Source organism: Balaenoptera borealis, assembly GCF_965194805.1.
Source record: "Balaenoptera borealis genome assembly, chromosome: 17".
In the NCBI taxonomy this organism is placed as follows: Eukaryota; Metazoa; Chordata; class Mammalia; order Artiodactyla; family Balaenopteridae; genus Balaenoptera; species Balaenoptera borealis.
The window spans coordinates 83307838-83333483 of NC_138876.1; the positions used below are offsets into that span (position 1 = coordinate 83307838).

General features: G+C 48.1%; 1 protein-coding gene across 13 annotated transcripts in view; it reads left to right on the plus strand.

Annotated features, from left to right (window-relative positions):
• The window catches only part of PRKDC (protein kinase, DNA-activated, catalytic subunit), a 152519-nt gene that overhangs the window by 115855 nt on the left and 11018 nt on the right, over positions 1-25646 (plus strand). For 10 of the 13 annotated variants that reach the window (XR_014236507.1, XM_082364132.1, XM_082364137.1 and 7 more), the window contains 13 exons: positions 491-629; positions 1429-1617; positions 2192-2416; positions 3177-3285; positions 4671-4782; positions 14753-14927; positions 17589-17763; positions 18954-19147; positions 19770-19953; positions 20379-20539; positions 22442-22653; positions 23604-23691; positions 23779-23922. Coding sequence is in view for 12 of the 13 variants with exons in the window: in XM_082364132.1 (XP_082220258.1) it covers positions 491-629; positions 1429-1617; positions 2192-2416; positions 3177-3285; positions 4671-4782; positions 14753-14927; positions 17589-17763; positions 18954-19147; positions 19770-19953; positions 20379-20539; positions 22442-22653; positions 23604-23691; positions 23779-23922 (2107 nt within the window). In the remaining variant the exon portion in view is untranslated. The remainder of the gene's footprint in view (positions 1-490; positions 630-1428; positions 1618-2191; positions 2417-3176; positions 3286-4670; positions 4783-14752; positions 14928-17588; positions 17764-18953; positions 19148-19769; positions 19954-20378; positions 20540-22441; positions 22654-23603; positions 23692-23778; positions 23923-25646) is intronic. The other 3 variants (XM_082364136.1, XM_082364133.1, XM_082364134.1) reach the window with 1 other exon arrangement.

Below are 25646 nucleotides of genomic sequence, written 5' to 3' on the forward strand. Positions count from 1 at the left end.
GTGTTAATGTCAGAGATGAATGCTCTAGCCCATGTTCAGGCCATAGAACGTGGAGTAAAACGTGGCATCTCTAGGGCCAGGACTAATTTACCTGTTTTGGGGTTCTTGACTACATTCCAAGTTTTAGGGCTAGACAAGGATTCCAAATAGGTTACCACAGATAAGAGCAGTGTCTCAGCGATGAATTAACACAGAACAGCCTCATTTAATGAGTCAGCTTAACGCATTGTAAACCTATAATTTTCAGATTTTACTTTAAACGCGCTGTAGAATAACTTCTGCCTTCTGTACGGCTAAAGTAGTAAAACTTAATGGTAACTTCAAAATTTTTAAGATTTTATATTTTTACCAAACAAGAATAACGTATCTTTTTTGGTGAATTATAACATATGACATCTTGATTTAATATTTCATTAGAGTAAAGACTTTAAAAATACTGGGGCATTCATTGATTTGGACTTTTTTTTTTTTTTTTTGGTTTGTTTTATAGGCTGTACAGGTCGATTGGAGAGTATGACACCCTCCGTGGTATTTTCAGCAGTGAGATAGGAACAAAGCAGGTCACACAGGATGCGTTATTAGCAGAAGCGAGAAGTGATTATTCTGAAGCTGCACGGCTGTATAACGAGGTAAAGTTGATCTCTAGCAGAGTATGTTAGTTGCTTAAACACTTTTGTTCTCTGAATGGAAAAATAGTTAGCTTTAGAATTTAGAGCTTCAAATATTTCAGCTTTATTCCTTAGAATTTACACAAAGTAGTATCAGAAAATGGTTTCATAATAACCGAACGTGAGCTAAGTATTGTTGTTATCTCTTACTCTTTTTAAGAAAACATCACTGAATAAAAGAAAACATTTTTTACCAAGTACGATAAAATTGTAAGATGTTACTTGAGTATCTGGTATTATTATGTAATTTCTATTTGAGTAGATTGTTTTCATTCAGTAAGTAAAAAATTTATAAAGAGGTAGGTAAGAGTTGGTTTTGGGACGATGACTGAAGTCCAGGTTTGTGTTTGAGCTTGTGTAGCAGGTACATACCTGGAGTTCAGGTCTGTGGCCTGTGCGAGAGATCCAGGTGGTGGAATCTTCTGCAACTTTCTGTAAATGTCTTATTTTCTAATTTTCATTCTAAGAACTCTGTAAGTAGTAAATAATCTACAGTATTTACATCAAATTATGGGTCATTTAAAGTCTTCAGCTTATTCACTGGCTTCATTGTTAAGTTTCCCAGAGAAGTGGTTCCGTCTTGGCTGGGGTTTTTAATACTCATTTGACTGTTAGATTCCACTCAAGTTACTCTGTTTTCCCTTTTTTCTCCCCTTGTCATAAATCTGAAAATGGTTGTTCTTAGTACGAATGTTACACAACCTACAGTGCAAATGTTTTCATCTGTACTGTTCCCAACTTTGTAAAATCATCTTACCAGGCCCTCAATAAACAAGAGTGGGCAGACGGTGAGCCCACGGAAGCCGAGAAGGACTTTTGGGAACTTGCATCCCTCGAGTGTTACAACCAGCTTGCCGAATGGAAGTCGCTGGCGTACTGCTCCACGGCCAGCGCTGACGGCGAGGGTGCCCCAGATCTCAGCAAGATGTGGAGTGAACCCTTCTATCAGGTGCGTGGAGTCATTTCTGAGGTCACGGAAGTAAGTGTTTTAGATGGTCAGGTGTGCTCTCATTAGGCAAGTTGTTTAAAAGTGTCCAAAACCAGGGCAGTGGTTGTGCAGCATTAGGGTGTTTATACGACCTGACACCCCCCAGGCTGCGTGGCACTGTTAAACCGCTCACCGCTCTCAGCTCAGCCTCGCAGAAGAAGCGGGTGCCTCTGGAAACGCGCGTCCGCATCCGCGGTGTGGCCGCCGGGAGAGCGCTTCCTGTCGTGTCTGCGCGGCGCTGCAGTCTCACTGGGCCCGCCTGGCCCGTCCGCACTGCTGTCCTCGGCCGTGCCTGGAGGCCCCTCACTTTGTACCAGACGTCCAGTTGTCTTTCAGCTACGAGTAGTTCCCATTTTCTATAGACCGTGTCCTTATGTATTTTGTGGTTATAAAATGAGCCATTTTAGATGAACTTGTTTTAAAATTTGTAGCCTTAGGTGCTTTAAAATTTGAAGCATTAAGCACCATCACTTTGGCACCTGGACCTATAAAATGACCCCAGAGATGCCGTGGTGATGAGATTCTCGCTCCTCAGGAGACCTGCCTGCCACACATGATCCGCAGCAGGCTCAAGTCCCTGCTCCGTGGGGAGGGCGACCAGGCCCTGCTGACCTTCGTGGATGAGGCGGTGACCTCGGAGCTGCGGAGGGCCCTGCTCGAGCTCCGCTACAGCCAGGAGCTGAGTCTCCTCTACCTCCTGCAAGATGACGTCGACAGGGCCGAGTATTACATCAGAAACTGCATTCAGATGTTTTTGCAGGTAATATGGCATCCCAGCCAGGAATGTGCCATCTCTGTGACCTTTTCTGACATCGGTAAACTCCCGGGTGAGAATCACAGCAGCAGGTTCCCCCGGCCGACCGCGTGACGGGCCCACCCTCCTCGCGTTCTGGTTCCCCTGAGGCCCATGCACACCGGCCTTGGTCCTGGGGCCTTTTAGTCCCTTTCTCTGTTTTAGAAAGTTCCACGTTTTGTGTCCCCTTGGGGTTTTCTTTCTCTCACTGTGGACGAGCACCTGAGAGCAGGCCCCGCCAGCCCCGGCTCTGTGTTCTTCCTTTGGTGTCGGCTCGTTCTGTTGTTACAGCCGTGTCTTGTGTGGAGTCTGTAAACATTTGTCGTTGCCGTATATGGACGTCACTGTCTTTATTCTACTTTTCAAATGTGTTTGAGGTTGAGTAGTACACTTGAAGTTTATCGAAGAAGAAAAATTGCCTTCTGTAATTGGTGGTTTTACATTATAGGATGTTGTGATTTTTAAGAATTGGTGGCAAATAGAGGCAACGGTACCCAATTGTATTGCTTTTATTGATTTTGTTGAACTGAAATGCAATTGAAAACCTAAATTAAAAAAGAAAATTAGACCATTTGTTAATTGCTCCTCTGACCTAATTGTTAACCACTCTGAGACGTCATGTGTAGCTGATGCGTTTGTAGGGTAGCTGCTGTTTCATGTTGAGAACGGTGTTAAAATCTAATGCAGTGAATTGACTTGTAACCAGTGCTAACTGACTTCTTTCCAGAATTATTCTAGTATTGATGTCCTTTTACACAGAAGTAGACTCACCAAATTGCAGTCTGTGCAGACTTTCATAGAAATTCAGGAGTTCATCAGCTTTATTAGCAAACAAGGTAATGTTCAATTTATACCTACCTTTTTTTTCTTTTATAATTGCGGAAGAGTTTTGGCTTCTGATCTTTTTGCCTAGCGATAGTACATGTTTCCTACTGTATGGGTTAGAAACTGCCTTGAGTTTATTCTACAAATGTATATATTTGGGATTGTTGAAGTAAGTGTTTAACGTGGTCAAGCGCGATTCTGGGCACTGGAGAAGCTTCCAAGGAGTAGTGGTCTGACACATGGCACCCGCAGAGGCAGAGGCAGGTCCAGGGCCCCACGAGAAACTGGGGTGACAGCACCTGGCCGGCAGGACCCCGAGTTGGGCGTGGTCGGAAGAGAGGGGCTCGCAGAAGGCAGGCCTGACCCTGAGGTGCCAGAGCTTCTGTCCTGGGTGCCAACTGGTAAGGTGCGGCCGAGGGCGGCAATGCCCGGAGCTGGAAGGCCTTTCTGCCGCCGACGAGGAGGTTTTATCCTGGTGCTGATGGGAGGCCACGCAGAGTCAGAGGTAACGTCTTGACTGGAAATCTGAATTTCAGTTTTGTAGGCTTTTCGGAGTACTAATAAGAATTGGTATTCAGAACTATCTACCTAGCTGTTCTCTGTTTTAAATTTGGAGAATGATGTTTCAAGTACATATTATTAATGATGTATTCTCCCAGGAGCTATGTTGATCTCTTTTCTCTATATTACCTAGTTTTTATAACAGCCTTATGAGATGTAGATCCTTTCTCCCCGTTTTATAGGGCATCAGAGATTAAATAACTTGCCTAAGCTAATACATGAAGGATCCAGATTTTGAGCTCAGGGCTGTGATTTAAGCTGAAAGAAAACCAAAGCTTTAAACATTAGCAGTGTGAAATTTAAATTTCTTGAGGATTATCTTGAATCCCTTTTCCGAAGCCCTCGAGGCCAGGTCGTTTGGGGGTTATCACCGGCAACCTTGTGTGCATACTGGGTTGGGCCTTGTGTGCAGTGGCCCGTCAGCCCACGACTGATGGCTGTCCACCGCCCGGGTGGGTGTCCCCACGAGTGGCGTAAACAGACTGTAAGTTGCCCTGTGATGATTCAGATCAGATTTTGCAAACAGGAAAGTTGGCTGCAACTCTGTGAAAAACATGTCAGTTTTCCGTGCTTTTTAGATTTTGGAATCGTGGATGGAGGATTGTGGACCTGTGCTAAATGTAAAAGTTGTGTATGTTTATTTCCTCATCTTCCCTCTATGGCCCGAAGAAATTGAGTTTTAATGCCAGAATATTTAAAATATGGTAGCTTTTGCTCCTGTTGTGAAAGATAAGACAAAACATTTAAATTTGGACAAGAAATTTGACAGCTGCGCTTTGTAAGGTGGTCTGGTCACTGAGCCGTGGACATAGTCACACTCTGATATTATTTTTAGGCAATATGTCATCTCACCTTCCCCTTAAGAGGCTTCTAAAAACCTGGACAAGTAGATATCCGGATGCTAAAATGGACCCCATGAACGTCTGGGATGACGTCATCACGAATCGGTGAGATGTTGAGCCTTCTGAGTTGAATGTCGATTCTTTTTTGAAGTTGCCAGAATAGCTTTTCTCCCAAACTGTGGTTTAGACAAATGTGGGGTCTGAGCCTCGTGGGCCAATTTCCACTGAGGTTGTTCTGACAGTACTCTCCGTGCGTCTTTGTCCCCTGGTCCATTCCGTGCTGGGCGGTGAGAGAAGGCAGGGGCGTCCCCCCAGCTCCTGTCTCAGGGCTGAATGTGGGCGAGTGACATGGCAGCAAAGAAGATACTGCTTAACGACTTCCTCTTATTCTGTTATTATAACCTGGATTTTTGACACTCCCACCTCCTACCTCCCAGCTCTGTTACGTGCTGTATTCATCACTTCGCCGGGTCTGAGATTCTTCTCCTCACCTGTAACGGCCCTGGGTAATCCTAGGCAGGTATTAACCATATGTGTCGGAGAAGAGGTAATAGAGCCAGAGCGGTTGTGAGTTATTTTATTCAAAAACACACAGTCAGTAGGACTGAAGGACTGTGACCCCACGTTTGGCGTTCTTGCTGTTGGACCCTGTTTCCTCTGATACTACAGCTTTTTAAAATTTTACTTTTTATACGTTTTATTTTTCAAACTTTTTTTACTTTTTATTTTGAGACAAGTTCTTACTTATAAGAAAGGTTACAAGAAAGGTAGAACTCTCCTGTGTACCTTTTACCCAGATACACTTTTTTTTTTTTTTAACATTTTTTAACATGTTGCCGCGTTAGCATTTTTTTCTTTCTCTCCACATACATATATTTATTTTCGGAACCATTTGAGGGTAAGTTGCATACGTCTGTTTCTTTACCTCTGTTTGTATCGGTGTACCTTTCCTAAGAAAAAGAGTATATTCTTAGAACCACAGTACAGTAGTAACTTCTCTGTTTTCATTTTAATCTACAGCCTCAATTTCAGTTTTGTCCGTTGTCCCATTAACGTCCTTTAAGGCAATTTGTCTTTTAAGACAGGATCCAGTGCAGAGTCATGTACACATTTAGTTGATGTATCTTTTTGGTCTCCCCTAATCTGGAACAGTTCCTCAGCCATCTTTCATGACACTGACACTTCTGAGGAATTTTCTTCTGTTTGGGTTTGGCTGTGTAGCCTCATGATTATCTTCAGGTGAAATACCCATAGCCAGAATACCACTTAAGTGGAGTATTCGTCCTGTGGTATCACATCTGGAAGCACAGAGTGTCCACCTGCCTTTTACTGGTGGTAGCAGTGTTGATTGCCTGGTTAATACTGTGTCTGGTCTTTTCTGGTGTACAAGGCCTGTTTTTTCCTCTGCAACTAACAAGCAATGTGGGAGATGCTTTGAGACACGCCTGTATCCTGCTTCTGATGAGACCTACTCCTCCGTGTTCTGTGTCTGTGGATGACTTTAGCCCAGACCAGCCTTGTGCCGGGTCTTAATTGCAGCAGGTGGGCTCCTTAGTTGTGGCTCACTGGCTCCTTAGTTGCAGCATGCGTGTGGGATCTAGTTCCCTGACCAGGGATCAAACCTGAGCCCCCTGCATTGGGAGCATGGGGTCTGAACCACTGTGCCACCAGGGAAGTCCCTCCAGGCTCATCTTGCAAAATTATCCTCCTATGTTTCCTTCTAGAAATGTTGTAGTTTTAGTTCTTACATTTAGGTCTATGATCCAGTGGAAGATAATTCTTGTAGATGGTATGAGGTAGGGATACATGCTCACTTTTTCCATATGGATATCTAGTTGTCTAGTCCCATTTATTCAGAAGTCTTACTTTGTATCACTGAATTGCCTCGGCACCTTTTCTGAAAATCAGTGACGGTTATGTCTGTGGGTCTGTTTTTGAATGCTCTGTTCTGTTCCTTGATTTATATGCATATCTTTTCACAATATCAAACTGTCTTCATTACTGATGCTTTATAGTAAGTCTTAAGTCAGATAGGGTGAGTTCTCCAACTTTGTTTTATGAAAACTGCTTTGGTTATTTTATGTTGCTTACATTTATATATACATTTTAGTATCTGCTTATCAATTTCTACCAGAGAAAAAAGAAAAAAAGAAAAACAGAGGTTGGGATTTTGTTGACTCTAGATCAACTTTGGGAATTGCTGTCTTAACAGTGTAGAGTTCTCCAAATCATGAATGTGGTATGTCTCTCTGTTTATTTAGGTCCTCTTTAATTTCAAAGATTTGTATTTTTTCCATCTGGAGATCTTAGCTGTCTTTTGTTAGATTTGCTCCTAAGTATGTATGGTTTTTTCAGCACTGTTGTAAATGGAGGGTTTTTTTTCATTGTATTTTCTGGTTATTTGCTGTTCATATACTGATTTTCTGAAAGTTTTGTTTTATCATGAATGGTGTTGAATTTTGTCAAATGCTTTTTCTGCATCTATTTAATTGGTCGTGTTGTTTTTCTGCTTTATTGTGTGTGTGTCTGTTAGGTCCATTTTGTCTATGGTATTGTTCAAATCTGCTATTTCCTTATTGATTTTCTGTCTGGATGATCTGTCCATTGTTGACAGCGGTATTAAAACCCCCAACTATTATTGTATTGCTGTTTATTTCTCCTTTTAGTTCTATTAGTATTTGCTTTATATACTTAGGTGCTTCATTGTTGGGTGCATAAATATTTACAATCGTTGTATTTTCTTGACAGATTGGCAATTGGCCCCTTTATCATCATGTAATGACCTTCCTTGTATCTTTTTACCATTGTTAGCTTAAAATCTATTTTGTCTGGTATAGTATAGCTACCCCTGCTTTTTTAGGTTACCATTTGCTTGAAATATCTCTCCCACCCTTGACTCTTGTCAGTGTGTCTTCAGAGCGAAAGTGAGTGTATTGTAGGCAGCATATCGTTGGAGATCTTTTTTTTTTTTTTTCTGGCCGTGCCTCCTGGCTTGTGGGATCTTTGTTCCCTGACCAGGGATTGAATCTGGGCTACCGCAGTGAAAGTGCCAGGGGTCCTAACCACTGGACCACGAGGTAACTCCCTGGATCTTGTTTTTTTTAATCGCTTAGAGAATCTAAACCATTTACATTTGAAGTAATTATCAGTAGGTGAGGCTTACTGTTGCCATTTTGTTAATTGTTCTCTGACAGTTTTGTGGGTTCATTACCCCTTGTTGCTTATCCTGTTCTCTTTTTGTGTGATTTGATGGATGACTTCTTGTTTGGTGTGCTTTGACTTCTTTATCGTGATCTTTTGTGTAACTACTACAGTTTTTTCCTTTGTGTTTACCACAAGACTTACATAAACTATCTTGTAACACCTGATTTTAAGCTGATAACAACTTAACTGTGATAACATTCTTAAACTTTATGCTTTTGTGTCCTCATCCCTCTTACATTTTAGGTTATTGATGTTACAGTTTACATATTTTTATATCATGCATCCAATACCAGATTATTGAAGTTATGGTTATATTTAATACATTTGTTTTTTAAGTTTTAAACTAGAGTTGTCAGTGAATTACATACCACCACTGCCATGTTAGAGAATTTGACTTTGGTTTTATATTTACCATTACCAGTGAGTTATATGCTAACTTCGCATGTTTCTGGGATGTTAATTAGCATCACAGTTCTGCTTGAAGAACTCCCTTTAGCTTTCTTGTAAGGCAGGCAGGTCTAGTAATGGACTCCCTCAGCTTTTGTTTCTCTCTTCTTCATTTCTGAAGGAGAGCTTTGCCAGATACAGTATTCTTGGTTGACAGTTCTTTTTTTCTTTCAATATTTTGAATGTATCACCCCATTCTCTCCTGTCCTGAAATGTTTCTTTTGAGGACTTCGCCTATAGTCTTACTGGGTGGGGGCTGGGGGGTGGAGGGTGGGAGGGTTCCCTTGTGTGACGTGTCGCCTTTCTCTTGCTGCTTCCAAAAGTCTTTGTCTTGGACTTTGGACACTTCAGTTGTAATGTGTCTCGGTGTACCCCTATTTGGATTCAACCTACTTGGGCTCTTTTTTTTTTCCCCTCCAAATATTTATTTATTTATTTGGTTGCACCGGGTCTTAGTTGCAGCAGGTGGGCTCCTTAGTTGCGGCAGGCCGGCTCCTTAGTTACGGCAGGCAGGCTTCTTAGTTGCAGCTCGAGGGCTCCTTAGTTGCAGCACATGGGCTCCTTAGTTGTGGCTCGCGGGCTCCTTAGTTGTGGCACGCGAACTCTTAATTGCTGCATGCACGTGGGACCTAGTTCCCTGACCAGGGATCGAACCCCGGCCCCCTGCATCGTTGGGGTCTTTTGGGAGTCAAGGATCTGGGTGTCCATTTCTCTCTTCAGGTTAGGGAAGTTTTCAACCATTATTGCTTTAAATGCACTTTGTCTTTTTCTTTATCTCTTCTCCTTCTGGGATTTTTATAATGGGTGTGTTGTTTCTCTTATGCTCTGCTACACTCTTTTCCATTCTGTTTTCTTTTGCTCCCCTGACTGGATAATTTCATTGAATCTGCCGCATGGTCGAATCTGCTTTTGAAGCTGCTCTCTGTTGAATTCTTCAGTTCCAGGATTTCTGTTTTTGTTTTTTTTGATGGTTTTTGTCTTTTTGTTAAACTTCTCATTTTGTTCATGCATTGTTTTCCTAATTTCACTTAGTTGTCTGTGCTTTCTTGTAGTTCACTAACTTCTTTAAGTGGATTATTCTGAATTCTTGCCCGACAGTTCATAGATCTCCATTTCTTTAGGGTCCGGTATGGAGCTTTATTAGTTTCCTTTGGTGGCATCATGGTTAGCTGATTTTTCATGATCCTTGGTTCATTATGTTGGTATCTACGCATCTGAGTAAATGGTCTTGTTCAGACTTTGCAGAGATAGTCTTTCACCAGTCAGCTCAGCCTGGGGCCCTGGACGTGTCAGCTGGTAGCTTCCTTGGGCAGGTGGGGCCTGCTGTTGTGTATTTGGGGTGAGGCTGCTGCCTGAGCTCTGAGCTTGGGGCTCGGGGTGCCGCTGGCCCAGGACAGCTGGGTAGGACTGGGGTCCTGCCGCAGCGCAGCTGTAGGGTGGCTCTGTGTTGCCTGCCTTCTCTGGTCAGGCTTCCTAGGTGGTGGGACTGGGTGCCACGCGCAGCAGTAGGTGGGGCACCGCCCCGGGGGGTCGGGGGAGGCAGCCAAGCTGGCCCAGGGCCAGCATAACTCATCGCCTGGGGACCCAGATCAGTCGAGACCACACAGCGAATTCCCTGGCTAGGCAGGCCACCGGCTTGACTCTGCAGACGGGAAGGGAGGGGCTCCAGCGCCACTGTCACTGGGCTGTGGGATTTCCCATGTGCTCTGGTGAGCTTCCCCGGCTAGGCGAGCTGAAGGCTCTTCGGCAAGTTGGTTTCCCTGCCCGTGCGCGAGGGGCCACCACGCAGGCCCCCGGCTGGCCAGACTCTTGTTTGGGAACCAAATGGAACAGAACCGTGAGCCATGCTCCCTGGCCTGCTGGGCCAGTGTCCCGGCTCTGTCCACCGGCAGGCGCTCTGACCACGTGCTGCTGTGAGCAGGGTTTCCCAGTCAGGTGGGTGGGGCTGTGAATGAGCTCCCTGCCCAGGCAGAGGGCAGAACACGCTCCAGGCCAGCAAGGCTCGTTGTTTGGGTCCTGAATCGGGCAGACGCACGCCCTGCCCAGCTCCCTGGCCAGACTGGGCCGCCGTGTCGGCTCAGGCACGCGAAGCCACTGGTTAGGATTCTGCTTGGGCTCTGCTGGGGCCGCTGGCAGGATCCCAGCCCTGGTGGCTGTAAGCCCCACCCCGTCTTCTGTCACACCCTGAGCCCCGCGGTGGGAACCTGGGAGGTGAGACCCACAGCCCTGGGCTTTTGTCTTCCCGCTGGAGAAACTGTAGGCTCGGGGGCCCCGGTTGCGGTCCCAGTGCGGCTGCTTCTCGCACCCTTGAAGTGGAGTCCCTCGCAGTCCCCGGGGTGTGGGGCTGTTTACGCCTCATCCCCGTGTTGTGGGGTTTTCCCGGTGCTGTCTCGTCCTTGAATGTTGTTGGTTGGTTTTCCTGTGAGGGGGACCGAGGTCGAGAACGACCTGTGTCACGATCTGGATGATGTCACTCATCTTTGCTGTTTGTGGTGTGGTGACATCACTTGTCTTTGCTGTGTTCATGATGTAATAATATGTTGCTTTTTAAAAAAAATTTATTTTTGGCTGTGTTGGGTCTTTGTTGCTGCGCGCAGGCTTTCTCTAGTTGTGGCGAGCGGGGGCTACTCTTTGTTGCGGTGCACGGGCTTCTCATTGTGGTGGCTTCTCTTGTTGCGGAGCACGGGCTCTAGGCGCGCAGGCTTCAGTAGTTGTGGCTCGCGGGCTCAGTAGTTGTGGCTCGCGGGCTCTAGAGCGCAGGCTCAGTAGTTGTGGCGCACGGTTTTTGATCCATGAAATAGTTAGAAGTGAGTTTTCTGTGTCTCTTATTTATTGATTTCTGAATTAACTCCTTGTGGTTATAAACACACACTGTATGGTTTCAGCCTTTTTAAATTTATTGAGACTTTTTTTATGACCAAGCGTATGGTCTACTTTAGTAAATATACCATGCGCACTTGAAAATCCTGTATATTCTGCAGTTCTTGGACATAATGTTTATAATTTTCATTTAGATAGAGGTGGTCAATTGTGTTTTTCAGATCGTCCATGTCTTTAGTGATTTTTTTGTTTAGTTCCATCTGCTGCTGAGATTGGGATTGTAAAACCTCCTACTGTGATTGTGGAATTGTCTGTTTTGCCTTTTAATTCTGTTTTTACTCATTGTATTTTGAACTGAGTTATTAGGCACATACGTGTTGATAATTGCTGTGTCTTCCTGATGAAATGTGCATTTTAGCTTATGTTGCAGTAAAGACATATTGACACGTGTGTACTTCATATATGTATATATATATATGAAGCAACAGTGAAAATATTAACAGATAATATATTTTTGCTTTAAATAGTCTAACATGATTCAGAACTTACAAGGAACAGTCTTATATACTCACCATTTCTTTTCTTTCTTTCCTTCTCTCTCTCTCTCTCTCTCTTTCTTTTTTCCTTTCCTTTCCTTTTTTATTTCGGGGGGGGGGCACGCTGCATGGCATGTGGGATCTCAGTTCCCCGACCAGGATGGAACCCGCGCCCCTTGCAGTGGAAGGCGGAGTCTTAACCCCTGGACCCCCAGGGACGTCCCCGCACTCACCAGTTTTGATGCTCATCATTTGTTCCTAAAGATCCAAGTTTTCCTCTAATATTTCCCTTCAGCTGAAGATTTTCCTTCCGCAGTTCTTGGAATTCAGGTCTGCCTGTGATGAATTCTCTTGCTTTTCCTTTGTCTGAGGTGTCTTTATTTCACTTCATGCCTGAAGAATATTTTCTCGGGGTATAGAATACTGGGGGATCATTTGTCCTCTATGTTTCCGAAGGGAAAGTCATGCTTGTTCATATGGTTGTTCCCCAATATGTAATGTGTCATATTTGGGGGCTGGTGTCAAGATTGTTTTTTTTTTTATTGTTGGTTATCAGCAGTTTAATTATGATGTGTCTATGTATGGTTTTCTTTGAATTTATCCAGTTTGAGCTTCACCAAGCTTCTTGAATCTGTACATATATGTCACCAAATTCGGGAAATTTTCTGTTATTTATTTATTTATTTTTTAATATGAATGGCTGGATTTTATTTATTTATTTATTTATTTATTTATTTATTTATTTATTTATTTATTTATTTTGGCTGTGTTGGGTCTTCGTTTCTGTGTGAGGGCTTTCTCTAGTTGTGGCAAGCGGGGGCCACTCTTCATCGCGGTGCGCGGGCCTCTCACTGTCTCGGCCTCTCTTGTTGCGGGGCAGAGGCTCCAGACGCGCAGGCTCAGTAGTTGTGGCTCACGGGCCTAGCTGCTCCGCGGCATGTGGGATCCTCCCAGACCAGGGCTCGAACCCGTGTCCCCTGCATTGGCAGGCAGATTCTCAACCACTGCGCCACCAGGGAAGCCCTCTGTTATTGTTTTTTCAAGTATTTTTTTTGCCCCAATTTTTCTCTGTTTGTGGGATGCCAATTACACATGTATTAGACCTTCTGACATTGTCCCACAGGTTCACTTTTATTCAATCTTTTTTCTCTTTATTCTTCAGATTAGATCATTTCTATTGATCTGTCTTCAAACTCACTGTTGTTTCCTCTTTTAAGCCTGTCTAGTGAAAGTTTTATTTCAGGTACTTTTCAGTAAAATTTCTATTTGGCTCTTTCTACACTCCCTCTCTGCTGAGATACCTACTTTTTCATTTATTCCATGTGTATTTTTCTTGACCTCTTAGAGGTAGTTAAAATAGCTGTTTAAAGGTCCTTGTATGACCTTTGCAACCTATTGGTCGTCTCAGAGTCGACATCTGCTTACTGTCCTTTTCACTGAAAACAGGCACATTTTCTTGGTTCTTTGGATTTCAGTGAATTTTGGCTTGTGTCCTAGAAAGTGTGCAGACTGAGCTCCTTTACAGCTCCCAGGGGACGTGGGCTGTTCTGCCCCTGCAGCAGCCGGCCCCTTAGACTTGCACCTGGGCTCTCGCTTTCTGCAGGCTCAGGTCTCAGTTCAGCTCTCAAGTCAGTCCTGCACACGCGCCCGTCGCGGGGTGGCCGTGGCCCACGCTGCTTCCTGTGCAGAGCTAGAGGCTCCCTTCTCTGCTCTGTCCCCTGCAGGGTGCCCTCTGCAGCCTTTGTTTCCTCCAGGCACAGTACAACAGGGCTTGCTTCTTTCAGAGTCTTCGTACTCAGGCTGCCACACTCCACGTCGTGGTTGTCCTTGTGGCAGAACTGGGAGAAGACAGAGAAAAGCAGGGCACTCACCGCAGTGGCAGAACCTTCTCCTGGTTTCCGCGTCCTTGAAGGCGGCCGTCTTTTACTTACCCTCAGACCCCTGGGTGGTTGTGATTGCATGCTACCCCGTTTCTAGCTGTCACCAGCAGAAGGGCGGCTGCGGCGCCTCCTGCGGCCTCTCCAGAGCCAGGGCTCTGTCACTTTTACCAAGATGGCTCTTTCCGGGCTCCTTCCTCCGAGGGCTGACACAAGAGCATGCCGGGTACCACCTTTGTTTCACCTGTGCCCTCCCTCTGGGACTTCCTGGCTACTCTGCCGCGTGGAGTGGAATGCACTCTTCTCGGTGGTGATGCCGTGTCCTCCTCACCTGCTGCCCCCCTTTCTGGGAGCCCAGGCCCTTGTTCACACTGCAGGGTGACATTCCTGTTCACGCGTTGCTTCTCCAGGTTTTACCCAGCACCCAGGGTCCACCACCTTCGCTTGTTTAGCTCTTGGGAAGGGGGCACTTGTGTGGTGGTCATGGGGTCAGGAGTACAGGAGCAGAGCCGTGGCTGGGGAGGCTGCATGTTGGGAAAAACTGAAAAAAATAAGCAAGAGAGATGTGAGACTTGCTAGTTGATCTGGCCACAGTGTTTCTAAGAAAATTGAAATTAGTCCGCAGATGCACAGAAAGTTAGTTGATTATTAATTGGGGTGAATTTTGTATGTTCAGGTCCTTTGTCCGTGTTACTGACAATGAAAATAATGAAAGTAAAATCATGGGAACCAAGTCAAATATGTAAACTTATGATACAAATCAGAATAACCTTCTGACCGTACACGTGATATAGCCACTGTTCTCAGTGGTTATAGCCTGTCTGCTGCTATGTGATGAAGACCTTAGATTTGGAGATAAAAGGAGAAAAATGGTTTTGACTCAACACAGGGTGTGCTGTCCATTTGTTAAGAGAGCAGGTTGTGAGTGTTAATACTTTACTTTGTGGAGGCAGAAGCAGTAGATGCTGTCTGGAAAATTGTGTTGAAATATCCTCAGTGATCTTCCAAGAGCTGGTTAATTAAAATGGGGGTTAAGTCCAGTTCTGAGAGTGTACATGTATAGTCTAAAAAATGAGCAAAATTTTAACAACTGTAGCATTTCTGTCTGAATGCTATCCAGCAGCTTCCTGAATGTCAGAGATTTCTTTTATGAGTCTGGCATTAATTCTTATTTTTCTTTGTTTCATGTAGATGTTTCTTTCTCAGCAAAATAGAGGAGAAGCTCCCTCTCCTTCCGGACGACGGTGGTGTGAGTGAGGATGCGGACGGGGTGGGCGTGGAGGCCGTGGAGGAAGACGCTCGGTCTCTGATCGCGAGCTGCAGGTTCTCCATGAGGCTGCGGATGGTGGAGAGCGCGCGGAAGCAGGTGGGCGCGCCCGGGCCACAGACGCTCCGGAACTGGCGTTCTTTAAACTTAGCTTTTCTTTAAAATCTGAAGCTTAGGGATAATTGAGGAGTTAGTATTTTTTTTTTTCCTCTCTCTATAAGGAAGTACACTTGAAGAAATACTTAAACTTTTCCAGAAAGCCTCTAAAGTTTATTATACACTTGTTAATCACTTCAAAATGATTATTTTCTGCTTTACTTATAAAGAAAATAAATCTAATACAGATTTTCTCTTGTTTAACAAAATGAATACTTGCCAGGTAGTTATTAACAAATTATATTTAGGTTTAGTTTGTGGAAATCTATCATTTGATAATAAGATCCTTTCTTGATAGAAGTGCAGTTTGCTTAAAAGTCACATATAGGCATTTCAACTGTATTAAATTATATTTTTCATGTAATTAAATCATATTTGGATATACTAGGGGAGCTTGCTGTTTTAATGACCCTATATTGATTGCTATTATAAAGCAAAGAATATTATTCTAGTACAAATAATTAATATTTCTGTTTTGTGGGTTTAAAGGCTCATTTATAGGTTTTTCCTTGAGATGGGTCTTGTATCAGGAATTTTTGTATTTCCAATAACAGCAGCCTAAGTGAATAAAGGAAGTAACTCTGTCAGTTCCCTGCATTCAGTTCTGGAGGAGCTGGCCTTCAGACGCTCTCAGCTACTCCACCGAGGAGGCCCTGCTCCCTCGCCTGGCCTCCCCAGGCTCTCCCCTTGAAGTTGTGGGTGCTCTGGGTGTTTCAGGTCGTGCCCCCTCCCCACTGAGCCTTTCTGGAATCAGGTAGTGTCTTCCCTCACTATTTCCTGCAGAGAAAAAGGAGATGCTTCTTTTCCAGAAGGCCCTGGCCATTGTACCCTCCATCCCCTTAGCTCTGGGTGCAGCGGGGAGTGGCCGTGGTCCGGGGCACATGGCCGAGGCGGTGCGTGTGGCCTCTCAGCAGGAAGTGGGGGGCACATCCCAGGAGGGGTGCAGTGGGTGCGCCCCACTTCTGGGGGCGGGGCACGAGGAGAGGGGCAGGACGGCTCCATGGAGGGCCCCGGAGGCGTTTGGGGCGGCAGGAGAGGGAGGCGCTGAGATACAGTTAAACAAAATCCCAAAGGGAGAAACCGGGAATCGTGGCGGCTGCTGTGGGCGGAGGGCTTGTCTCGTGGTGCTGGGTTGAGGTGGACTGTGGAGCGTGTGGCCCAGAACCAGGGACTGGCGACCAGGAGGCCATCGAAGGCCTTGGACGTGCTGGTGGGATGAGAACTGTGTGAAAGGTACACTCTTCGACGCAGATATAACAAGGCCAGAGACCGCAGGAATGACGGGGGTGACGGGACTTCCGGCCTGAGTGGCTGGAAGGGTCGTAACAAGGACTCACGGGACTGATGTCAGTGTCCTCGAAGCTCAGCAGAGACTTAGACGTAAAAGACGTCCCCACACAGCCAACTAAGTAAAGAACAGAGAAATCGTGCATTAAACCTAAAAACTTCTGTGCCTCGGACGGCACACTCGAGAAAGTGAAGAGACAACCCATATGATGGGAGGAAATCTTTGGAAATCATGTATCTGGTAAGGGTCTGCTTATCCAGAATACATAAATAACTCTTCACAACCGAACAACAGAAAGTCCAACAAACCAGCGAGAAAACAGGCAAAGGATCTGAATAGACATTTATCACAAGAAGACACACAAGTGGCCAGTACGCACATGAAAAGACACTCAGGGGGCTTCCCTGGCGGTCCAGTGGTTAGGACTCCGCACTTCCACTGCAGGGGGCACGGGTTCGATCCCTGGTTGGGGAACTAAGATCCCGCGAGCCGTGTCGCATGGCGAAAGAAAGAAAGAAAGAAAGGGAGAGAGAGAGAGAAAGAAGGAAAGAAAAGACACTCAGCACCACGAGTCATCAGGAGGATGTAGGTCAGACCAGAGCGAGGTCCCGCTGCACACCCACGGGACGGCTGGAGTAGAGGGGCGGCCCTCCGTGCAGGGAGGTGAGCGGTGCATCCACCGTGGAAATCAGTCTGGCAGCTCTCCTCCAAAAGCCAGAGGGTTACCATTTGACCCAGCAGTTCCCCTCCTCGGTATATACGCAAGAGAAATGAAAACTTAACGTCCACACAGAAATTTGTATACAGATTCTTTATGTTCATTGAAATTAGAAAAAAGAGCATTATTCAAAATAGCCAAAAGGTGGCAACAACCCGGAAGTTTATCAGTAGATAAATAGATAAATAAACTGTGGTTATCCATGCAGCAGCATGTTACTCAGCCACAGCAAGGAGTGGAGTTCTGCTACACACCAGCAGACACAGAATCAGAACGCATCTCCTGACTCCCTCGATAGGAAGTGTCCAGAATAGGCAGACCCGGGGCAGAAGGCTGTGGTCGCTGGGGGCTGGGGGAGGGGAGCAAATGCCTGTGGATGGAGGGTTTCTTGGCGGACGACAGAGTCCCGGAATCAGACGGCAGCGATGGGCTCCCCGCTGCGTGAGTGTCCTGGAGACCCTGGACTGTGTATCTGGCCCGGCGATAAAGCTAAGGTGATGGGTCACTGAAGGCCAGTGAGAAGCTCCTCTTGTACAGTGACTTGACTTCTCATTATCCTCCTGTGTCATCTTTCCGCTTTCTCTCTTCTGCCGTGCAGAATAATTTCTCGCTTGCCTTGAAACTGCTGAAGGAGCTGCACAGAGAGTCAAAGACACGGGAGGACTGGCTCGTGAGGTGGGTGCAGAGCTACTGCCGGCTGAGCCACAGCCGGGCCCGGGCCCAGCGCCGGCCCGAGCAGCTCTGCGCGATGCTGAGGACGGTGTCCCTGCTGGGTACGAGGCTCTTCTCCCCCCACAGTTGGTGTTGTGGCTGCGTGTCTTCTCACAGTATTCTTTGTGCTGCTTTATCTGACAGTTGGGAATTAAATTTTGTAAAACTTTTATTAAATATTTATCAAACATGTGGAGCCAAGGTACTGTGTATCTTAGTAATACTACTTTTGGAGCTTTTATTTCTTCATCTGTAGACTACAGTTGAAGTTTAAAACGTTCTGTTTAAGACTTAGCCAAATTTTGGGTGTAATAGTTTAATTATTTTGAAAACTTTATGTTTACATACAAGAACTGCCTAAAAAAATTAACCACGAAAGCCTTTTTCCTCCTCAGTTCTTCTGTCTGTGATGACGTGGCCTGTAAGGCTGAGGGGGAAGCCCGTGTGTGGGTCCCGGGTCTCGTGCGCACATCCCAGGTGCACGGCAGGGCTTTCCCGCGGCCTCCCGCCTGGTCCCGAGCCCGAGTCTTGAGCAGGACGGGGAAGCACTTTCCACGTTGATCCCAGGATCAGAAAATGATCCTATGACTGCGCAACTATTTTTTGTAGGCTTTTCTGGGGGGGCGATGGGGGGAGGAGGTTGAGTTTGCTGCCATTAAGATGACAGTTAGTTCTCGTGATAACAGCTGGCTGTCGTTGGTCACAGCCTTGTGAAGTCAGCGTCTCCTGGATGAGCAGGTGGTGTGGCTGCAGGGCTTGCTGGGTGGCGGCCCTTTCTCGTCTCGGCCTCTGCACGCTGTGGGCTTGCCCAGAGCCACACGGCCGGACATAGTATTCGATCTTGGACTGCGGTGGTCTCTGTTGCTTTATCAGCTGCAGGGGACAGCGTCAGTTTAAAAATCTGGGTTACTGATGTACATGCACGAATGCGTTAGAAAGCGCCCTTTCTGCTCTCTGTAACACAAAGAAGTGCTTGGACAAAATGCAGAAGGGTGATGCTTGAGTGAAAGTTTACGTGATGTTTTGATTGTTGAGCCGCGGTGGGCTGGTCGCTGCTGACAGAGAACACGTTCCATTAACGTGAGTGAGTTCAGGAGGTTCTCGCACCAGCGGCTGAAGTCAGTTTCTTACACCTTCAAGATTTCTTTTAGTTTCTTAATAGAAAACAACCTTTGAACACTATGAATATCTTCTTTTTAACTTACGTCGCTCAGTTCTCAAAAAATCGTGTGTGTGCGTGTGTGTAATCCAGCAGGTGAGAACACGTCAAGCTACTTGAGCAGAAATGTTGCGGCTTCCCGTGACCATAACGTTCTCGTGGGCACAACGTACAGGATCATGGCTGACGCTCTCAGCAGCGAGCCCCTCTGCCTCGCTGGGATCGAGGAGAGCAAGGCCAGGAGCGTCGTGGAGCTCTCGGGATCCAGTTCAGAGGATGCCGAGCAGGTAGTGACGCTGGGAGCCTGAGCTCTTCGCGTCGTGTGTTTGTCTCGACCGCGCAGGCTCCGCTACACGAAAGAAACGACAAGTCTCGCTTTGTGTTTTTAAGACATATTTGACAGTTACACGCAGTCAGGTTTCTTATTGGAAAAATGACATACTCCCTGAGTTTCCTGTTTATTTGAACGACACCCTTCTTTTAGTGTTAATAACGAGAAGTCTGTGTTGGATTGATGTGGACGGTTCTCCCATGAATTTTGTTAGTGGAATCTCACCACCAGTCTCCATTCAGACACCCCGCTAGCTTGTGGGAAGAATCAGCTTTTCTGCTTTTTTATGTAGCACCTGCTTTGTTGGCGTTTCTCAGGTGGTTCTGTATGTTCGTGAGTTCCCACGTGCTCCCCGCGTCACTTGTGTCCCCAGCCTCCAGCCCTTCCTGAGCCCTGCCCCGCGTTGGTTTTCAGGTGCCGAGGTGGCGCGGGGCTGGCGTCTCTTTCCCAGTCCAGGCGGACCTGGCTCTGCCCTCGAGTGGCTTTCTGTTTACCGGTGGCTGACGGGTCCCGGTGGGGGGCAGGGTCTTCAGGAAGCTTGGTCCCGCTCACAGCCTGCCGGGGTCTCTGCCTTCCAGGTTGCGGCAGGCCTGTACCAGAGAGCATTCCAGCACCTTTCCGAGGCCGTGCGGACGGCGGCACAGGAGGAGGCCGGGCACCCGGCGTGGGGCCAGGAGCCTGCGCACGGGCTGGTGGCGGCTTGCCTGGCGCTGGTGGAGTTCTGTGACCAGCGGCTCCGCAAGCAGGAGGAGGGCCCCCCCGGTGAGCCCCGCGCGTGCCAGCCGGAGACGTAGGGCCTTGCAGGTCCCGTGGTCTCCTGTGTGTTTTTCAATGGCATGTGTTCTGAGAGACGGCTTGTCTGTTTAAGAGGCAGTGACGTGGCCACGCCCCATGACTGGCGTGGGGCCGGAGTTGGGCGTCTCTGTCCCCTCCCTCCGTCTGCTTCCCTGACGCGTGTCTGACCAGCTCCTGCGGCCGCCCCTCGTGTTCCAGCCCAGGAAGCTAACTGCTTCACCCGGTAGCAGAGGTCAGCGTCGGAGAGGAACTCTTACACGCGGTCCGAGACCGTGTGCTGAGCTGCAGTAGTTGTTAGAAAGGAAGCCTGGGGGAGAGCAGCCGGCGCCGAGTCTGCCACTCGTGTCTGTGTGTGGGTAGTGACCACATGTCTCCTCTCCTGTCCCCGGTAGTCCTGGACGCTGCAGAGCTGCACACGTATCCAGCCCTCGTGGTGGACAAAATGCTGAAAGCTCTGAAGTTACACTCGAGCGAGGCCCGGCTGAAGTTCCCCAGACTCCTCCAGATTGTCGAGCAGTATCCAGAGGAGACCCTGAGCCTGATGACCAGAGAGGTCGGTGTCTTCCTTCTAGCAAAGGGGACTTGACCGGACTAACGGATGTGCTGTGTGGGGCGCGTGTGTTCATGGCTTTTCCTAACCACCGAGCTTTGCTCCATCCCAACAACATATGTCATTTAAAACCGTGTAAGCGAGTGTTCCCACGCACCCACTTTCCTCTGTGGGTGTTGACACGAAGGCCGCGTCTGAACAAGGACCGGGACGGGAGGCGGTGAGTCCCGCGCCCCGGAGCGGGCTGCCCCTCAGGGCTGGGCTGCGCCTGTGCGTCCGGGGGCCTCACGCTCAGGTCGCTGTTCGGCAGCGAGGCAAGGGGGACGTTTCAGGTGCCATCCCCCCACGCTCCACGTCTCGGGAACCCCCAGGGCTCCTGCCCCACGTCCCGCTTGCCCGCTCTCACCCCGTGCCGGCCTCTCCACTGGGGCCGCGGCGGGGAAAAAGGGGAGGGTTATCAGAAAGGCTCCTTAGCGACTTCTGTGGATGTTTAACTGGAAGGCGGGGCCAGGCTTTGAGTCGATGCCGTGATGGTTGAGAAAGGGCGCACGGCAGGTCTGTAGACGGTGCTGGTCGCCGAGCCGCGGTCAGTTCTCTGTGCGCTTGGACGGCTGAGGGTTTTCAGTGGGTCCTACACAGGAGATTAAAGTCAATTCGGTATGAAATGCAGTACACATGCATTTTCCTCAAAGATAAGTAAAGAAATATTTCAGTAAGTTATGGTTTTGTTTTTCCCCCAAATCATACTTGTATACAATAAAAATAACATTTTGAATTTGTGCGGAAATGAACGGAGTGGTGGGTCGATGTTGTCATGACCCTTGAGATGGGCAGCTGGCCTTGCACTCAGGGCCCCCAAGCCTCCTGTGCTTCCTGGCTTTATACCAGCATTCCAAGCACAGCGGAGTTTATCTTGAAATAAACACCTGGAAAAGCATTAGAGGAAAACCTGAGCAAAATTTGAAAACGGTCTTGGAGTTAAGAGACAAAAGCCAGGAGCTATAGAGGGAAATAATTTGACGCTTCTATCATTAAAAAAATGCCATATACAAAGTTAAAAAAAGAACTGGGAGAAAAATATTTGCAACACATACTGGAGACGGAGAGCAGCCGTCTCCACTGTCCACAACAGACAGACTCGTAGCAACAGGCAACGCACATGCGGTTAAAGCACATAATGCAGGTAAACGCTGACTGCTTAGCCTCACTAATGATGAGACATGCCAATTAAAATTAGATATCTTTCACTGCTCGGATTGAAAATAGATTTTTTAAATTGTCAGATTGACAGTAGATTTTAAAAATTGATCGCGTCCAGTGTCGAAAAGGATTTTGTAAAGTAGTTGATCTCTACTACACTTTTAGAAGTGGAAATTTGAAAAATCTTCTTGGAGGGAAATTTAGCAAAGTTTTTTACAGTTGTTAACGTTCACGTTAAAAGTAAAAAGGAATTTAGGAACTCATTTAGGAATTTCTCCTATGGGTATATAGCACAAGTACAAAGACATAAACATATAGGGTTGTGCATTGTAGTAGTATCTGGATAGCAAAAATTGCAAATACCCTAAAAGTTCATTATAGAGCACTTGTGAAATGAAGCGGAATATGGTACAGCTGTTAAAAGGAATGAGGTAGATCTAAGAAAAACCAGCAACAGCAAGTTTCCTCCGATTCCATTCTTCTGAAGAAAGAGTCCACGTGTACACGCCCTGAAAAGGCCTGGAAGAATCGATGGTTCCCAGTGGGTCGGAACTGCGAGGGCTGAGAAGACTTTCTGTCTACACGTCTGTTTTTATACTGACGGTAGCAAATACAGCTATACTTGGATGTTGGACACGCAATACTTCTGTAAGGGAAGAACGTTGCATGTTTCACTCCTTACTAAGTCCCGGCTCTCTGTTTCAGATGTCTTCCATTCCTTGCTGGCAGTTCATCGGCTGGATCGGCCACATGGTGGCCCTGCTGGACAAGGAGGAGGGGGTCGCCGTCCAGCGCACCGTGGCGGACATCGCCGACCACTACCCGCAGGCCATCGTGTACCCGTTCACAATAAGCAGTGAAAGCTATTCCTTCAGAGACACTTCTGCTGGCCATAAGAGCAAGGACTTTGTGGCCAGGTGACACAAGAAAAATTAGGTCCATCCAACACTGAAAGGTTATCAAAACGTCTGTGGTCAAAGCAGACACAGGGACGCTTATGTGTGTCCTCAGATGAATTAGAGCTGCCGTGGAGGGCAGGAGGCCTAGATGTCTGTTTGTTGGGTGCATCTGCCCTGGTGTGTCATTGGCTGTAGAGTTTATTTCCTTTTGTAAACACAGTTCATCTTAAAATGTTATTCATGAGACGGTTATGCTAACCATTAGTAATCTGTTGGTTGAGACGGACTAGATGAGATGCTTTTTGGAATCAGTTCCTGAAATTGTTCTGTAATTTAAAATCTCTGGGAAGCCCCCCCTTCTTCATTAGGAGTCAGTAAACTGCCCACGTGTCGCCCTTTCTGCTTCTTCAGTTGATTTGTAAGTAAGGACAGTTGCCAGAGTGGCAGCAGTGTTTTACTTCAGAAAGAATACTTGGTAAACGCACGGCATTTTAGTTGCCCTTCTCTGTCAGGAGCTGATTTGCCTCATTATTTAGAGCGTTTTGCTTCCGAGGGACAAGGCTGGGGGGCACAGCCCTCGTCCCGGCTCGCTGATGGGCCGGCCGTGCGCCCACCCACCCTGTGATGCCCTCCTGTGTCTCAGCAGAGGCAGCTGCAGCGTGATTGGTTCCTTAGAAAGAAAGAAAGGAAAGAGAAATGTTGAAAGTTTGTTGAGAAGGGGGCCTTTTAACTTTAGATTGTGTGCACCAAAATGTTGAGGATTTGCTTTCACCTCATCTCTTGATACACAGGACACACTTTGTGCTTCATCTGTTTTGGAGATAATTTTTAAATTGCTCCTTCCCTAGACTATGTAGTTGGTTATGTATTGTTTTATATATAAATATAATTATATATACATAACAATTATAGGCCTTGATCTTTGGAAGATGTTTGATTGAGCACCTAAACCTGGTAATTTTTTGTAGGATTAAAGCTAAGTTAGATCGAGAAGGAGTGGTTCAGGACTTCATTAACGCCCTGGAGCAGCTCTCCAGCCCTGAGATGCTCTTTAAGGTAGCGTTAACCGCTTCCCACACGTAAGACACGGGCTCAGTGCAACCTGCCTGCAGTCCAGCTTGACGTGTCTTTTTTTCTGCACAGGACTGGACGGAGGACATCAAGCTTGAACTAGAAAAGAACCCCGTAAATAAGAAGAACATTGAGAGGATGTATGAGAGAATGTACGCAGCCTTGGGAGACCCACAGGCTCCGGGTGTCGGGAGTTTTCGAAGGAGGTTTATCGAGGTACGGGGTGGGGCGGCAGCCGCTTGGTGATTACAGAGTCATTGTGAAGACGAGGGCTTCTATTTGCTGGTTTGTTAATACTTCTGGTTTTAAAATGTCGTTGAATTTGTAAACTTTCCTTAGATCCTTGTCTTTCTGTGAGATATTGATGGCGTATTTTTAGGTCAGATAGTGGCAAGTGGGGCACAGGTAAAACCTCAGGGTTTCTATTACATTCTGTTCTTCATGGCCAGATTCTTAGATATGAAGGTTATGTGTAGTTTAATGTTTTTAATTCTCAGAGTGATTTGGGTATCAGACCAGGAAAACGTTTGTATTTGCCGCAGGTTGTAACCATTTGTGAGCACTTAGCCCTGTCCAAGGCTCCGAGAGCTCACGGGGCCGCTCTGGTTTCAAAGTTGCTCCAGACTTGGAAGGGAGAGAATGCACGCGGTGCTCCCCGCCTGCCCCCCCCCAGTCTGGGCCCCACCCCCACCCCCCCCACCCCCCGGACGGGGGTGGGCCTCCTCCCTCCGCTGCCTAAAGCACCTGTGTGCGCCTCTCCTGCATTTGTCACGCTGAGTTCCTTTTGACAATTTGGTGAAACCGCTTCTGTTCGCGAAACCTCAAGAAGCTTTAGAGCGTGCAGGAGCCCGGGAGCTCACCAGTCGCGCGTCTCTGGTGCGGAGGAGCGTCTTTGCCCCTTGCCGGTGTACCAAGTGCTGCTTCAGTGAGACGTAGGTCACGTGGCCTGCCGCGCGTGCGGCCACAGTGTGCGGCGCCCGAGGGCTCGCTGTATTCCCGCCGCTCCCCGGAGCAGCCCCGTCCCCGCCCCTCCCTGCCCTGCCGGCCCGACCTTCCGTGTGGACGAGTCCCGCGGGGCCCGGCGTCTCTCGCTCGGCGGCGCGCGTGCTGCAGCCCGTGCCGGTGCCTGCCCGCTGGGTGCTGCCGGTTGCTCCGCGGCCTGTGTGTCCCGCGTCCGCCGAGCGGCGCTCCCGTGCGGTAGGCGCAGGGACTCCGGGCGCCGTCCTGACTCGGCCTCGGGGGCGGGGCTGACTGCGCGCACCTCTGCCCGCGGAGGCGGAGCCCGGCGCCGGCGTCTCTGTCCGGATGCGCGGGCGGGGCGGTTCTGATCTCCAGGGCGAGGGCTGCGGCAGGCGTCCCTCCTTCGCGGAGTTTCCGTTAATGGTCTGACTGTGGGAACAGACAGGACTACCTGCTGCCTGCTGTGACCCGGGCTGTGTCTCACGTGACAGTGAACCCTAAACCTCGGCACGCACTGCATTTTATGACACGCGTTCGAGCCCACGTCCTATCCGGTCGGCCTCACAGCACTGCTGCCCAGTGACTGCAGCTCCCCGGCGGGAAACCCACGCCCCGAGAAGGTACTGAAGGGCGGCGGGCCCGCGGCCACAGCAGGAGCCGTCGGCGGGAAGGCGCTGGCGTCCGCCCTGTCCCCAGCTGGGGCCGCACCAGCCGCTGCCGTCGCGGCGCAGCAGCAGCAGTCCCGGCGGGCGGCGGGCGGCGGGCGGGCAGCAGGGGTGGCGGCCTCAGCAGGGTTGGCGTGTGGGATCGGCCAGGGTCCGGGGCTCGCCAGGTCTTGTTCTGAGCCCCGCCGCTTGTGCTAAGCCTGCGGCGGGCGGGCCCAGGGCCGACCGAGAGGGCGGCAGAGGGGTCGCCCTGAGCTTCCCGCGGAGGGGCTGGGGGCCTGCCCGTCGGCCCTGCCCTGGAAACCGCAGCCTGGC